General features: G+C 47.6%; 6 protein-coding genes across 6 annotated transcripts; 3 read left to right on the top strand and 3 right to left on the bottom strand.

The window, feature by feature from the left end:
- Positions 1-497: 497 nt before the first annotated feature.
- On the bottom strand, positions 498-3,489 carry EV420DRAFT_370292 (cytochrome P450). The gene is made up of 17 exons (XM_060481883.1): positions 2,879-3,489; positions 2,753-2,823; positions 2,664-2,693; positions 2,574-2,610; positions 2,464-2,523; positions 2,404-2,416; positions 2,211-2,346; positions 1,788-2,157; positions 1,680-1,735; positions 1,476-1,626; positions 1,401-1,425; positions 1,334-1,348; positions 1,216-1,284; positions 1,108-1,163; positions 942-1,057; positions 703-885; positions 498-654 (listed from the first exon to the last, which is right to left on the bottom strand). The coding sequence occupies exons 1-17, from the start codon at positions 3,180-3,182 to the stop codon at positions 604-606; spliced, it is 1,743 nt and encodes a 580-aa protein (XP_060330942.1). The 5' UTR covers positions 3,183-3,489; the 3' UTR covers positions 498-603.
- A 2,110-nt stretch (positions 3,490-5,599) lies between these two features.
- On the top strand, positions 5,600-7,265 carry EV420DRAFT_1270342 (uncharacterized protein; the record flags this gene model as incomplete). The annotated part of the gene is made up of 8 exons (XM_060467563.1): positions 5,600-5,835; positions 5,879-6,045; positions 6,100-6,214; positions 6,262-6,453; positions 6,504-6,564; positions 6,616-6,913; positions 6,966-7,091; positions 7,141-7,265. The coding sequence occupies 8 exons, from the start codon at positions 5,600-5,602 to the stop codon at positions 7,263-7,265; spliced, it is 1,320 nt and encodes a 439-aa protein (XP_060330943.1).
- A 1,122-nt stretch (positions 7,266-8,387) lies between these two features.
- On the top strand, positions 8,388-9,343 carry EV420DRAFT_1681205 (uncharacterized protein; the record flags this gene model as incomplete). The annotated part of the gene is made up of 4 exons (XM_060479218.1): positions 8,388-8,449; positions 8,502-8,573; positions 8,623-8,700; positions 8,756-9,343. 4 exons carry the CDS (start codon positions 8,388-8,390, stop codon positions 9,150-9,152), a joined length of 609 nt encoding a protein of 202 aa, XP_060330944.1. The 3' UTR covers positions 9,153-9,343.
- A 52-nt stretch (positions 9,344-9,395) lies between these two features.
- Positions 9,396-10,080, bottom strand: EV420DRAFT_1643015 (uncharacterized protein; the record flags this gene model as incomplete). The annotated part of the gene is made up of 2 exons (XM_060477443.1): positions 9,396-9,532; positions 9,588-10,080. The coding sequence occupies 2 exons, from the start codon at positions 10,078-10,080 to the stop codon at positions 9,396-9,398; spliced, it is 630 nt and encodes a 209-aa protein (XP_060330945.1).
- A 1,358-nt stretch (positions 10,081-11,438) lies between these two features.
- Positions 11,439-12,393, top strand: EV420DRAFT_1764293 (uncharacterized protein; the record flags this gene model as incomplete). The annotated part of the gene is made up of 4 exons (XM_060480773.1): positions 11,439-11,516; positions 11,552-11,625; positions 11,680-11,754; positions 11,810-12,393. 4 exons carry the CDS (start codon positions 11,439-11,441, stop codon positions 12,204-12,206), a joined length of 624 nt encoding a protein of 207 aa, XP_060330946.1. The 3' UTR covers positions 12,207-12,393.
- A 323-nt stretch (positions 12,394-12,716) lies between these two features.
- On the bottom strand, positions 12,717-15,337 carry EV420DRAFT_1681215 (uncharacterized protein; the record flags this gene model as incomplete). Its single annotated transcript, XM_060479219.1, has 10 exons — positions 14,813-15,337; positions 14,628-14,756; positions 14,461-14,572; positions 14,142-14,246; positions 13,890-14,087; positions 13,582-13,839; positions 13,485-13,523; positions 13,412-13,423; positions 12,912-13,363; positions 12,717-12,853 (listed from the first exon to the last, which is right to left on the bottom strand). The coding sequence occupies exons 1-10, from the start codon at positions 14,934-14,936 to the stop codon at positions 12,717-12,719; spliced, it is 1,566 nt and encodes a 521-aa protein (XP_060330947.1). The 5' UTR covers positions 14,937-15,337.
- Positions 15,338-15,838: the final 501 nt, after the last annotated feature.

The following is a 15,838-nucleotide window of genomic DNA, read 5'->3' on the forward strand; positions in this document are numbered from 1 at the left end:
CAATGTTGGGTCTGGCATCAAGTTGTAAGTGGTTGCAGACTGAGTCCCGAGGTCCCGGGCCGACTTTGCATACACCACCACGTGACCATTGAATGAGACCCGTTTCCCTTTATCCCTTTGAAAGTTATTGACGTTCTTGAATTTTAGCTCGTAGAATTTAAAAATAAATCCGCGTAATCACTATATATCGTTCGGTCTATAATTTCCAAATTTCAAGAAACAAAAAAATATAATCTAACCTACGTCACAATGTCGCCTCAGGTAAATACTAGAAGTAAACTACTTTACCGACCTCGATTGCTCATTGTGAGAAGAAATAGTAGTCATAGCGGCATTATCTACTAGCCCATGAGGTCTGTAACTACTTAATTTGAAGTGCTGGCTCGCTTTTGCTCCGGTTATGTCGTACTTTTCTGGCCAAAAATCATAAGTCAGAAATTATGTACTGGGACAGCTCACGTTCATGCCTCGTCTTCGGTCATATTGTATCGCTTCCGGACGATTTCATCATCCAAACCAATTCTTTGCACAAACGTTTTCCCGAATCTGAGACATTCGTGCATAAACTTATCGTACAGAACAGAGACATTCAGTCGGTAGTAGTTACATCGTAGTCTCGTCCTTCGCTTCTTCCATCCTAACCCACAGACCACCCTAGGCTACAAGGTCAACTCAAGACCGCATTCTAACATTGAATCATACCTTGGCATACAGCAACACATGCGTCCCGAGCATGATTTTATCCCTACCTTTGGTCGTCCCCGGAGCTCTGGTCCAAGTCTTTGGCGGGATACCCTCAGCAGGCTGAACGTCTAAGGCTAGACTGAAAGAAGAAAATTTTTGCAGTAGTCGAATGAGGTAGTATGATGCTTCATTGTAGGCAAACTAGCATGAAGACTTGAGTGCTCCTTGAACGCGGCCTGAGAAACGTTCATCCTTACCTGTTGACCAAGGCAGGTCCTCTGGCCTGCGCCGAAGGGAACAAATATGTACGGATTAGGTGTTAGATACTTGTGCAGGCGGCCATCAAGAAATCGGTCAGGGTCAAACTCAAGAGCTAGGGGAAGGGTCAGAGTTGGCAAAAACGACAACAGCATTTTCACCTACCGTCCGGTCCCCACAAGTCCGTTCGGCGATGCATCAAGAAAACAGAATTTATTACCCTGGAGTAAGCGTTTACTAGTGATGTCAAGGTAATTGGAACGAAGCATTAACCCTGTGTCCTTTGGAACATAGTACGGTGCACGCCCTTGATTAGGAATGGTGGTTGCAACCTTCGACGAACTAGGTGTGGATGAGTCTTGTTAACACGTACCCGGAAAGAACGCCATACCGAGCGTTTACTGGGCTGAACGCCGACGGGTTTAGTTGCTTATGCTGGAGGAAGCAAGTTCACGTACACCGGTGGATACAGCCGTAAGGTCTCTAAAACGAAAGAAGTCAGCACAATATGACGAACCATTCAAATGTCGTACCATCGAGAAATGCCCGTAAGTATTGCATTCCACGGATGTCCTCGCAAGGTCTCTGAGTACCAACTTTTTCTAGAATCTCCGATCGTAAGCGAACAGCCATGTCTGGATGTTCACACATCATATACACAGCGAAAGTTAGCAGACATGCGATCTAACTAATAATTGAGTTTCCTTGGAATGGAAAAAAAACTTCGAGAGACTAACCGAATCTCTACCAGCTGCCAAGATATTAACAAGTTCATCTCGAATGAGCTTCATATCTGTGGATATTTTTGGCTGAACCGCACATCAACCCGAGGCAGACACAATTACCATCGGTGCTTTCCACAAGGCAGTCTAATAGAGACATGCTCTCGAAATCCTTACCAAGCTTGACACCTTTGGCCTTCCTATCGAGTGCTTCGACGAGCGTCGGCTGGATGAAATCATTGACGACCTGTCTCAGTGGCTTTACTTCATCTGCCCAGAATTCACAAAGTGGCCAGAACGGCCCTCTGTGGAAGCGAACCACAATCTGTTCCCGTGCCTTCGCAAACGCCTTCACAAAAGCATTTGATGGGTGATCAATGAAGCGACCATTGCCAGATCCAGCTGGGTAAGGAAGACCTGCGGATATCGAATTAACGTCTTTTCCAAACAGGTAGTCGGTGGCGGAGTCCAGAGTGAAGCGAGCGACAACATCCTAGGTTTCGTCATGAGATGATGGCTGCAAGTAATCGTAAAGGGCAAGCTGACCTGAAAATCGACCGGATAACCCTCTCTCAGTCTGGCTTTGATCAGAGCTATCGTGCTGACAGCATGTCTCTCGAAGTTGTCGAAATCTGAAATTCGATTTTTGTTGAAGAGAGGTCTTGTCATTGTCCGATGAAACCTGACATGAGGTCAGGATCAGAAGGTATTATGTGCAGAGTGCCGGCGCTAGGCTCACTTCCACATATCACCTATCGTGAATTAATGAATGACTTCATATATCCCGTAAGCTTCTTACCGTCTACATTGAAAATGCCTTCGCCAAGCAGAGACTGTGTAGCGGTGAAGGAAAAGGAACCTTTAATAAATTTCATTAAAAACTTGACAATGGGTTAGTGGTCGCCGGACCTTTCTCAAATTTTGGGAACTGAGTCGACAGGATAGCCTACAGGTGAGAGTGAGGATAAGGTATAAACCCTGACATGTGTCAACACATACCTTGACATGCTCTGGCTCGATTGTAATGACCTTGTGTAACATCCCGTCATCAAAACGGAGTACAACCGACCGAATGTCAGATTACTTACACGTGTATCAGAAAACACGGTGAAAGAGAAGGTGCTTCCGTATTTCTCACTCCACTCATGAAATGCTTCATCTGATAACATCTACGTTAACAAACAACGCTCTCCAGAGCGTAAATTATCACATACCCGGGTATCCATCCTTGACACTATGCACGATACGTCGCATGATTGAGATACTGCTTTCCTGAAGGCTCGGCACGATGAGAGCACCCTGTGCAGCGGCCTCCCTGCGAATGGCAAGGTTCTTGAACCAGCTGCGAGATAGGCCAAAGAGGAGATGTAAGAACAGAGGAACGGCCAAGGATTGCCATAACGGAAGACTGAGACCAAATGCATTCTGAAGAATGCAAAAAGCGGCGCATGGAATGGCGATGGGAAGAATGGCGTAGAATAGGCAGACAGGTCCTGGTGGTAGATAGTTGACGGCCATGATCGACGCTTCTTGGAATCCTATTACCTTCTGACTTTTATATAGCAAAGTAAACAGCTACAAAGAAGGAAGACCGGGTACGCGTGACTTGCTATCGAATTCAATCCTCTTCCGTTCATAGTGACGTCGAGTGACATTGGCGAATATGTGAAACACCACAAGGAGAACGATCCATTTCACTTTGGACAGAAAGTATGTGGACCTGCCATTTTGGTGACACTACGGATACGCTAAGCTAGGGGATTGGAGAATGAAGATGGCGGGACCCATTAATATGATATTGGGCTAGGCAGAATATGTTCTTGCATCGTGGTATGCAGCCACCGCCACTCAGAAGGTTCTTCTATGTGGTACGACTTCAAAAGCGAATAGGCAAAGGCGCGCGTGGGTAATCGAAACGTGTGCTTTTCTGCTGTATAACTATGGAACCTAGATAAGTTCAGTGCAAGGTTCATCTGTGTAAACAGGATAACATACTGAGCAAGATTTTGACTTTCACAGGAGTATTAGGTTAACATAAATTTACGTTTGCCTCAATAACGTTAATGTCCAACAATTGTCTAAGGCGGTTCGTCAGTAAGCCGCGTCGCGTTTGTAAGATTGGTCACCCATTTTTATTGCTCAACCGGCATTACCGAGCGCTTGGGTACTTGCAACTGCTTCATGAGCATTCGGGTGGCGGCGGCGATGGTGGTGGCCAGCAAAGAACCAGGAAATCCAGATTTCAATTTAGGTATATCACGTGATCCGTACCGAAAACGGAAATCACCGCTCAAAACTTTCCATCATGATCATCTGTACCGACTACCCTTCAAATGTTCCATAATGGCACTCGAGCACGCCTATTGCGAGAATCGGAGATGTACGAGGACTACGTGGCGCTGATATGAGCGATGAATGTTAGGGTTGAAGGCTGCGCGGCTCTTGAGGTTCTTCGGTATTGGAGTTCGGAGGATGAAGAAGCAGAATTCCGTGAAGCCTTTGCCCTTACCGGTGAGCTCGGATTTCTGAGGGTATAAATATACGTGACACTCACTCATTCTGCCACAGATCTCTATCATTCATCGTTCCTCAAGCTGAACGAGGAATTGCGTTCTCATCCTGGATCGCTGCTTTGTGGCTGCGTTGAAACGAAAAGGAATTGAAAGCATATATCTGTGGTGCTCAAGATGCTCCTTTCAAAGGGAGCTCTCTTTAACTCGACAGTAACGTATGGCGGTCGGCAGCCGTCGCAGAAGATAGAGGTATGGTCCTTGATTGATGAAATGGCTACTGAAACAAACAGTTTCCATAGTTCCGAATGGTGCTCCATATCGATCATCTGCTGTAATCTAGGCGAAGCCACTGATTCGGAGTAACGGGAAGGTCGCATTCGGACAGCGCAGCCTTTGAGCGCCTGAGTTGAGAAAACACCCCTCTTAACGACATCTGTGTCATCGATCAGCGCTGTTCGCCATATCAGATCCTGCCGCACCCCGTTACGTTACCCTTTCTGTAAAGGGCGAATCTCCAGCCAATGTACCTCCCCAAAGACGGTCCACGTCAGCAGTTGCGACTCTCTGCCCGCAGACTTCGGCATCCCCGGCTTCATCTTTACGACTGAAAAAGATACAACAACCTCGGGTCGACCACCTCATGACGCGCGTGCTGTCTGGATACCAGACAGCTAACTCCCGAATGTGCAGCCAATTCGTACGCTCTCGTCCCATCGGACGTCCCTGTCGGGCGCTTTCCTTGTCTCCTGTTCCTTGCCACTTTCCTCCAACGAGTTCGGGTTGGCGGCTCACCGAGTGAGATCCATAGCAGAGGAGCAATCAAGTATAACCGGGCAGCTCAGTTCTTGCTCAGCTTTGAAACTGACAGAGATGTGGAATGACGATTGCCCTTTCACGGACAGCAGGAACGATCACCCCCGAGGGTGATTTCGAGGTTCCTTCCTCCGAGTCGGCGACAGAATCTGTGATTAGCGCTAAAAACTGCTGCAATAGCTGTTCATGGCATCATCTCCGCATCTCGGCGTCTTTGTCTGCCTCGTTGACGCTATCGATGCACGGACCACTGCAATTTCAATTTGCAAAAGTCCAGGAAAATATTCCTTGGCCTCGGCAGAGGAAATACCTGGTATATTACATTGCTCATCAACGTCGTCATCATTTCGCATTTTCAGGGCTTACTCGCCTGGTAATATAATGAAAAATCACCGATTACCCTTTCTCGGCTATTCGGCAAATCTCTTTGTCAGAATTTCCATTGTTGGATGACTACTCCGACTCGGCTTCGAATCGGGTTGTCAACCAATTATCGCTCTTACCGACGGTAGGTCAGTCTCCTTTGTCCGAATCGGCTAAGCTGAGGGATACTTAAGTGATGTGGAGAATGCGTCAGTTTTCGTCACTTTCTCCCCACTCATTCCAAAGATGTCCGACACCGCCAGCATCGTTACCGTCCAAGACGAAAAGCCTGTGGCTCCTATACTTTTCTCGAACGAGTTCACCGATAAGGAGGTAGCAGTGCAGAGGAAAGCTTACATCAAGAGCTTGGTTGTAGGATGTCTGTCCATGATCATCGTCATATTCACCGTCTTCTCGATATATTGGGGCGCGCTGTGGAAGGTTCCTGATCACAAACTACCTGGATGGGTCGTCGTAAGTTGGTCCCCGTTTTCGACCTCGTCGTGTCTCACCGTTGGCTTGCAGGACTTTCGACGGGTCTACTGTCGGCAGTGCCGTTACCAGTGCACTTCTTTCTGATACATCGTCTTCGTCAAGGGTTGCCTGGAAGCAAATGCCCGCCTCAGATTTCTCGGGCCTAGATGAAGTGGGTCACTGGATCGTAGAGCAAAAGGCTTGGGTGGCTGTCGTCAGTACGTACCCAGCCACTCCTCTTCGATCTTGGTCTTAACATTGTACCATGATAGTTCACGCCAACGCTACCTCCACCCTCACCTCGGCTGCTTCGTCGATCGATTCGTCATATAATGGCACACAGGCACTTACAGTCTATGCTGTAGAAGCTAGAAACGAGAATGCATTGTGAGTGTCCCTTCATCTTGGTCACTTCTTTTGCTCACGTTGTACAGCCGTTCACTTCTCCGTCCCTACATCATGACCACCATGGCAACAATCTCGCAGAACTTTGCCCAGACTTTCGCCACGCAACTGGCCAACTCCTCATCTTCGTCTATCGCGTCGATCCTCCAGTCTGCTCCACAAATAATCACTCAGCCTATCAGCTACGCCATCGACAATCTGCGGCCATTCGACGTTCCTGTGTAAGTTTCCCTTCTGCCGCATACAGGTCACTTTCTGACTGTTTCCTTAGCGCAAGTGCTATCACCTTTGTTGGTCTCATCTACCTACTGGTTTTGTGCTACTTCATCGTCGTAAGTCCAAGTCTTTGCGTTCAAGATCACTGTTCTGACTTTTAATCTCAGCTCATCGGTTCAGGCGCTCGTATGACCTCCGGAGTCGAGATGAAGCTCACCACCAAATCACTTATCAAAGTCCGCTTGGCCTCGACCTTTGCCCTCTACTTTGTCATCTCCCTCTTCTACTCTACCCTCAGCCGCGCGTTCCAGGTCGACTTTGACAGAAAGTTCGGCGCTGCCGGTTTCGTGATCTTCTGGATGCTCAACTTTGTTGGCATGCTCTCCGTGGGGCTCGCACTTGAGGCTATGATCACGCTCTTGACGCCAAAGTTTATGCCGTTCTTCATGATTACTTGGATCATCAGTATGTTTGTGTTTCTGTCTCCTGTTCAATAACTGACCGATACCTTCTTCAGCCAACGTCGCGGTGTGTTTCATGCCTATCGAAGTTCTGCCACACTTCTACCGTTACGGCTATGCGTTCCCCTTCTACAATGTATCGGGCGCAGTCCGGACGGTTCTATTTGGTACAAAGAATCAACGTATGTGGACTCCTCTTTGTCATGTTGCTTATGCTGACCGTTTGCTTAGTCGGTCTCCACTTTGGAGTTCTTCTCGCATGGACAATCGTCTCGCTCTTCACCCTCCCACTTTTCCAGTGGAACGCTAGGAGAATGTTGACTCGACAACAAGCCAGCCAGCCAAAGGCCGTATAATGAAACATCAACCCGTGGAAAAACCTGCATCACTGCATAACCGCGGTACGACTTGGGCACGCGAGACACGGATGTACAAGATGTGGTCCTGGCTACATCTTTTCGAAACTCGCCGAATTGCACGAGAAATACCATTTGTAAATTATTACTCAACAGCATCGCACATACATACTACATACATACATACCATCATTAGAATCATGTAATTCCGCTAGCATAGCAGAGTTAATAACTCATGCAATATTCAATTGATACATTCAAATGCAGCTGAAGTTCACGTCTTGTCTTCAGTCTGATTTTGGTTTGCACAAATCTTGAATACTAATTACCTCCCGCAAAGATGGTTTAGACAGAGAGGGAGCGCGGGAAATGAGAAAGTCCTAAAGTTGTATTGCACGACTTCGACAAACAAAAGCCTGTTCGCGCTACTTTTACCCAACGGCGCTGTCGTTGTCGCGTCCTCAAACCTATGCAGCTGCCTTTGCTACCTTTCCCCCAGTCTTTGTTTTCTTTGCTACGACGCGTCGTGATCTTCAGTAAAGCTCGACGCCGGGACCGTCGAGGATAGTACGATCAGCGGGCGGCGAGATTCTGCAAAGAGTTTCGAGATATCGTACGGTCGGAGAAATTACCGGTATGCTCTGGAGGTGCCGACATGCGCAGAGCTAGGTCAACCAGCGAAGGCGTAACCATCTTGTTCATACTATACAGAATCTCCTGTGGTTGCAGTGCAAGTCGGTCTGCAGAGTTTCCTGGCTCTACAGGGTAGTTACAGTCTGTATACCTCAATGACATGTACTCTGCATACTGCAGCGCAGTTTAGGGGGCCCGGAGTCTACAGAGTGGAAAGGTTACACACTGCGCTCTGCATACTCGAGGTTGGTCTGCATACCGGATCGCACTGTAATTACAGGGACACTTTGCAGAGTTTGGACGATACAGCCTCCGTGCAAGGTCTCAGTCTGTTAATTGTTTGCCCTTTTATAGCCGGACAAAAGTGCAATGTGTGCATTGTCGTATCCCAAGACTCGGGATACGAGAACGTGTGCATTCCCCTACTCGTTCCAGGAGTATTTATTGCGGCTATTTTCCCCAGGCAAGAGCATTCTTTCTCCCACTCAAATGGATACTAGTGAGGAGCGTCGAGCCGCACATAATGCTAGCAGTCGTCGCAGCTACATGAAGTATAATGCTCTTGTGTATATTGTCACCCCGCTGACGCCCTTGTTTGTATAGACACCGCGACTTGATCAACCAAAAACGACGGGACGCTTATAGACAGAAGAAGGATAAAAGAAATGGGAAGAGGTACGTCAAGTTACATCCTCTAAGGTGTCTCTTCTTACCAAATTCCTAGTCTCAAGCCGTTGGACGATCAGCAAGGAGCACACCCGGTCATTGAGACTGATTTGAATAGCGCTTACCCGCACGCCCAGTATGTTTTTTCCTTCTCAGGAGTGTCCTCTATGAACACATTGTATGTTTTACAGGCGCTGTGCACCACTGACTGAAGCGATGGACCACATTATTCGCATCTCCTCAAGCTTCACGATACTTACGCTGGGCTCGTCGGAACGCTACGCTGACACCCTCTATCAGGAGTATCAGCGAAGTATCACTTTAGATCGCCCCGAAGGCTATCTCAGTCTCCTGGTAAATGCGGTTCTGCAGGTATCTTTTCTCGAGCAGTCCCTGCTGGAGCAAGAACACATTATTTTGAATTCCGCCGGTACCGGGAACGAGATGGGGAGGCTTCGTGTGGTATTGGATCCAGTTCGAATGTTGGCGGGCTGGTTGGAAGAAATACTTTTCACCGCGATGATCAGTCCTGCCAATTTGAGGGGGAAATATCTTCGTAGAGAGCTTGCTTTTCTGAAATATGAATGAGGAAGGGGCGTGTATTTCTTGAATCACTAACAGACACTTTCCCTTTCTCCGTTACTCTAATCTGTCCGATCTGTCGTATGCGACGCGTCCAACCGTACGGGTCAATCGATTTCAATTTGCCATATGCCTTCCGACCACGGTCCATAAGACAGGCTAGTTCGCTTTCCTGCGCATTTCCTAGGCCCGTCTGCTGCAGGTCCTTCACTAAGATAATAGTTCATATGTATGATTTGGTCCATACCTTCAAAAGATAAATTCTGCATCCGGAATCTTGCCGTCGCATAACTGGATGTGAATAGAAGGTTCTCCTTTCACATTCACAAACCGCCTCCAGTCCGGTTTGGGTCGTATGAGCACTAAATCCCTTTGCGTAATTTCACCTAAAATTGGGAAGCAACATTGCAAGAGATCTGTCAAGAGAGAGAAACAACACACACATCCTAAGATATACGTCGACTTTGTTTTTGGACGAGAACATCAGATTAAAGATGGGAACGTGCGCTTTGCGGCCGACCCGCTCTTTCCCAGGTCCAGTATCGAACTCCTTGAGCATCTCACGGATATGCATCTTCGCATCGCCAGAATCTGGACCCAATCGGGATTCAAGGTCTTTCCAGACATCTTCTTGCTTGAAAACTCCGATTCTTGTGGACCTGAACTTGTCGAGCGGATTCTTTGCGGACGGGACGTGCTCGACTTCCTGATATATGATGTGTGTTCGGCCTCGTGAGGTATCGCGCACTAGTCCAAGAGCCGGCACCAAACACTCTGTCGTATCCGGCCTAGTATTCGTCTTTGTAACCTGTCCAGTCTCGGAGTAGCTGGGCGGTGGGAGCACTGATCTTCTCAAGTTCTGCCATTCTCTTGACATGTACAGCAGCATCTCTGAAATCGTCAATAACAGGATATCTAATGATCGAGCCGACATGTTCATCTGCAGTATTTCCTGTATGATTCAAAGTTTCTATGAGCACCTTCACAAAGTAAGTGCGATGGAAGATATTCTTGTGGTAGGGCCAATTCATTTTCTGGCATTCTTTGGAACTTGAATCGATTATTTCAGCATTGAGTAACCAGGAAGGGAACGAGAGCTATCACTGACCAGTAAAATGTACGCTGGCACTGCAAGCATTTCGACAATTTCACTTGGGGTTCGGGATGAGGTCAGATGGTAGTAGAACCAGTATCCCACATCAGTCCAAAAGCCGTCCGGTCCAAATGACTGAAAGGCAATCCCTTCGGGCTGCGAAGCTGGGACTATGTTGGCATTGTACTAAGGCATAAACCCGCCGACATTTCCATCACGTTGACTCTGACGAGAATTTGATTATTAACGGTTGCCCTAAAAATAACCAAACAGGAATTCGGTGTTACTTGTAGTCCCTTTTTTTGCACTTACTTACAGTCAGAGTTTGGGCGAGAACACAATATTCGTACGCATTGCTACCGTGACGGAGAAGTTAGAGCTGAACAGGTGAAGCCCCCAAGCCTGCCCTAAATGCCACGTGGCCTCGGCATGCGGCTCTCGCTCCGACACTGTCCAACACTGTCACCTTTTCCGGAATCCCGTTCGAGGAATGTCAGTGCACACCTAAATCGAGGGTCCTCAAAGAGCAGCACTGGGCAGTCTGAATGAAGAAGCATGATCACTGTGTAGCTGCGGTACACTGAATGCTTTGACAAACATATCACTATCTTTCACTCTCTTACTTCTCGAGCCTGCTCTCCCGATACCCTCTCTTTGTGCCCTTTACTGTTTATCTGTGCGACTGTCTTTGCTTTGCTTTCTTTCCTCGTGTTTGTGACTTTCAGTGGAACACAAGGAACACATCTACATTTCGAGACTGTGAACGACGTCTCTGGCAGTAATCACATACACTCGGCCCTTGGCCCTGCCAACCAGTGGCAGGCGTGCCGTGTGCTGGTGCTCAATGACCTCCTGGCTGCTGGGCACGAAAACGGTCCTTCCAGACGTAATATGGTTTAGTATTCGCTTTAAGGTGGTTGAAGGGATTCCTATTGGTTGTTCTCTAGTAGCACTGGCGTGCGAAGAGCTAGGCTATGTCAGAGCACAGCCGGAGAACTGTACGTCGTGGCTTGCATTGTGATCCGCTGTTCGGCCTTTTACATAAAAGGGCCGCACAATCAGAGATAATGGACATTGAATTGAATTCCATCGCGTCCAGTAAAATCCAATTTTTACAGTAAGTAAATATTTTGTCTGACCGTTTCATGGGTATTTATTGCGACTCTCGGTCACGCAAGACTTTACTGTCCCCCACTCAAATGGACACTGCTGAAGAACGTCGAGCCGCGCATAACGCTAGTAGTCGTCGCAGCTATGCGAAGTACAGTTGTTTTTACGTGTGTTGTCACCCCACTGATGCTTTTGTGTGTAGGCACCGCGACTTGATCAACCAAAGACGACGAGACATCTAAACAGAAGAAGGGCCAAAGAAACGGAAGCAGGCACGTCAATTCTTTCAATTCTTTCTCTATGATGTCACGCTCTTACCAAATCCCCTAGTCTCGAACCGCTGGACGGTCGACAAGGGGCACGCCCCATTGAAATTGAAGTCAACAGCGGTCAGCCACACACCCAGTACGTCCTTCCCTCTCAAAAAGTGACATCTATAAACGCGTTCTATGCTTTACAGGCGCTCTGCAACGCTGACTGAAGCAATGGACCAGATTATTCGCCTCTCCGCAAGATTCGGGATACTTACACTGGGTTCACCGCGACGCCACGCCGACATCATCTATCGGGAGTATCAACGAAGTGTCACTGTTCATCGCCCCCAAGGCTTCCGCAGTCTCCTGGACGAAGCAGTTCTTGAAATGTCTTCCCTCGAGCAGTCTCTGCTGGAGCAGAAACGCGTTATTTTGAATTCCGCCAGTAGTGGGAATGAGATGGAGAAGCTTCACGCGGTACTGGATCCAGTCCGAATGTTGGTGGGCTGGTTGGAAGAAATACATTTCGAGGCTATGATCAGTCCTGTCAATCTGAGGGCAAAGTATCTTCGTAGAGAGCTTGCTTTTCTGAAATATGATTGAGGAAGCGGCATGGATTTCTTGAATTACTAATAGGCACCTCTCCCTCTCTTCGTTATTCTAGTCTGTGTCTGTTGTATGCGACGAGTCCAGCCATACAAGCCAATCAATTCAAGTTTGGCATACGTCTTCCATGGCCCCTCAGACTGTAGTTCGCTCTCCTGCTTATTTCGTAGACCTGTCTGCTTGCAAGTCCTTCACTAAGATGACGTTCTAGCCATCCAACGATCCTATGATTACGCCTCTTCTACATTGTCTTCGGAATCTGTCATTAAATAGCAACAGAGTACAGGATGTGGTACTATTACATTTTTTTTGAAACTTTCCTCCGACTTCCACAATGACTACCATTTACTAGTACTCATCGGCACCTGGGAGCACACACATACTCATCAGTGTCATAGTCGAGTCGCCAACAGTATTATTACCTCTTCCTTGGCTTCATGTTGTACACTTTGCGTATCAACGTTAACCACTTGTGTATAGCCGACAATTAGAATTTGACTCACACCTTCAAAAGATGAATTCTGCATCCGGATTCTTGCCGCCACGTAACTTGAACTGAGTGGGAGGTTCCCCTTCTACGTTGATATCCCGTCTCCAGTCCGTTCTGCGTTGCATCAATACTAGCTCCTTTCGCGAAATCATACCTAAAATTGGAAAGCAACATTGCAAAGAGATCCTTTAAGAGAGAGAGAGAAAACGCACCCATTCTGAGATATGCCTGGCCATCGCTGCGCTTGGCCGAGAACACCAAATTAAAGATAGGAATGAGCGTTTGGCTGCCGACCTGCTCTTGCATAGGTCTCTGATCAAACGCCTCGAGCATATCGCGGATGTGCATCTTCGCCTCGCCTGGATCTAGGCGTAATATGGACCCAACGTCTTTCCAAGCATCTTCTTGTTTGAAAACTCCGACTCTGGTGGTTCTGAATCTGTCGAGACGACTTTTCATGGACGGGACGTATTCGACTTCCTGAAGTACGATGTGTGTCCGGCCTCGTGATTCATCATGTGCCAGTCCTAGAGCGTGTGCGAAGCACTCTATCATCCCAGGCATAATATTATCTCGGGTATCCATCCAGTCTCGGTATTGTTGTGCCGCGGATGCACCAATCTTCTCGAATTCTGCTATTCTCTTGGACTGTTCAGTAGCATCTCTGAAATGTCATTAACATCATATCTAGAGATCGAGCTGATATATTCACTTGCAGTATTTCCTGTATTATTCAAGGACGGCGTGAGCGCGTTCATAAAACAAGTATCATAAAGAGGACATACTTGTGGTAGCGCCAGTTCATTTTCTGGCACTCTTTGGAACTTGAAGCCATTATTTCAGGATTTCGTATTCCGGAAGGGCACGAGAGCTACTACTCACCAGTACAGCGTATGCTGGCATTGCAGGCATTTCAACAATTTCACTTGCGGTTCACGAGCACCGCAGTTTTGGCAGTACCTCGCATGACGCATTACCGTTTTCAAAGTCGCCTTCCTATGATCCAGCCACTTAAATCCACCAAGGCCCGTGAAAACCGGATCCACGGCTGGATCAATGTCGGTAGTGAACATTCCCACCAGAATGTCGTTTTTAAATTTATGTGGATACTTCTTGAACCATCTAACTAGCCATGCTTCCCTAAAAGACTTATTAGATGACATCACCAAGAGAACAAACGCTCAACATACAGTTCCTGTGCTTCGTCGTCTTCCCCAAGTCTCCGAAGTACGCGGGCAAGATACACCTTTGCATGGACGTGATGCGCAATAGTTCCGGAGCCAGCGTCGAATGTTATATCCTGGATAATACGCGACAAAGCTGTCTTTGCTTCAACGTCGTCTATCCTGGCGCGTGCGAGGCATATAGCGTGCGAAATGTATAGCCCTCTTTCGCAAAATAGTCAATATGGAGGCGACGCAGCTATGTTTCCGGTTACGCACGGGCTTGTATGGAAGATATCGGACTCTCCGCCGTGCTCCTTGACTGTCTCCATAGAACATCGAACATGGTACAGAGCTTCCAGTGGTAGGTTAATTTGCGGGTGGCTAGAATTTCATTGCCAAGTAATCAGAGCCTGATTCAGAGGTGAAGTGCTATGCTAAATAAACACTCACAGAAGGTATTCGGCAATCTTGGATCGACAAATTTTAAGCTACATAATCCATAATCAAACTTGGAGAAATTTGCATTCTGTAGTGGAACTATTCACCAATATAGTACCGTCCTTTCTCTGCTGGTATAGGAGTATCTTTTCCGCACCTACGCTCCACGCATTTGGTGAATGGCTTCAGTTGCTCATCTGACCCTTCTAGAAGGGCACGAATCCACCATTCGAGAGACCAGATACACTGCGGTAAAATGTCTTCTGGGACTGTACAAATAAGATGCATATATATATATATATATGGAAGTGCAGCGAAACTTACTATCATCGACAGAGCAGAAATAGCTGAACTCAAAAAGCCGAGGAAGCTTGTATCTGTACCACAATCCCGGTGGGAGAGAGTCTATAGTCTCGCCTTGACGCGGTGTCGGAGCCCGTGCGAGTTGGATAACTGTTCATTGTCACAGGTCAGAACAAGATGCACAGTTATCAGATAACGCAATCCACCTTCAGCAGCTTGGCTCCGAACCAAAGATAAATCAGGCATCCTGTAATCCCTCGGAAGTGTGATCATGTCTCCTAAATACGCTCGTGGGGCGCTTTGAAAGGCAGAGACTATCGCTGGGTCCATCGCGTGAGCAATCAAGATGATTGTTTGCGATTCGGATGGGAAACAGGGTAGGCTGGTGGATCAATCGGTCCGGGAGTCGCCATATGGTCAGATGCGGAACCAGTATTCCACGACCCAAAAGTCATCTGCTCCAAACATCTGGAAGGCAATCAGAAACGGTGCGAAGCCGGGATCGTGTTAACATTGCGACAACTCGCAAATTCCCTGACACTTCTTTCGCGTCGATTTCGTGGGTACCGATGGCGGTGCATTTTTGAACGTATGGTCGGCCCAATTTTTCCGCATCCACGTGCATGGCATGTGACCGCAGTCTTCTACTCCGGTAGCTTTCCGGCGGTGCTTACCTTCTTTCTTCTCGACGATACGTTCATTCGATGCCACAATTGCGATTCGAACTGACTATGAAACGGAATTCACAGTGGCTCCCAGCACTACATGGTGTGTTCAATTCCCTACCTTTTTCTTGGTTTCTTAGCATCGCCATAGCAGAGGACGACTGCTATATGCTTGGCTGTGAAGATACGATTATTTGAGCTGACGCCTGTTCAATGGTGACAGCAAACAGAATTTGTGAAGGCAACCAGTTTGATATCCTCGCAGACATAAACTGCCCCAGTGCACTCAAGAGTACGAACGGCAGGGGATAGACGAGTTGCGAGATGGTTCGTGCTAAGCTTTTCTAAGATATGAGTGAAAAAGGGACGTGTATTCCTTGAATTAATAACAGACACCTTTACTTCTGTTACGCCAGCTTGTTCTTGTCGTGTGTGAGGCGCCAACTGTGCGGGTCTATCGTTTTCTGTCTGCCATACGCCCTCCAATGATTCGATGATCTGCGAGACAAAATGTCCGGATCGCTTTCTTGCGCGTCTCATGGACGTGTCTGTCTGCAGCGTTAGCTG

The sequence above is a fragment of the Desarmillaria tabescens genome, assembly GCF_030435595.1.
Source record: "Desarmillaria tabescens strain CCBAS 213 chromosome Unknown EV420scaffold_17, whole genome shotgun sequence".
Classification (NCBI taxonomy): domain Eukaryota; kingdom Fungi; phylum Basidiomycota; class Agaricomycetes; order Agaricales; family Physalacriaceae; genus Desarmillaria; species Desarmillaria tabescens.

What these genes read in the sequence shown, in the direction of transcription:
- EV420DRAFT_370292 (XM_060481883.1), bottom strand. Translation starts at nt 3,182, where the DNA reads ATGGCCGTCAACTATCTACCACCAGGACCTGTCTGCCTATTCTACGCC. An exon ending in TGTCAAGGATGGATACCCGG is followed by an intron (nt 2,824 to 2,878) that starts GTATGTGATAAT and finishes AGATGTTATCAG; the next exon opens with ATGAAGCATTTCATGAGTGG. An exon ending in GGACTTGTGGGGACCGGACG is followed by an intron (nt 1,058 to 1,107) that starts GTAGGTGAAAAT and finishes CCCTTCCCCTAG; the next exon opens with CTCTTGAGTTTGACCCTGAC.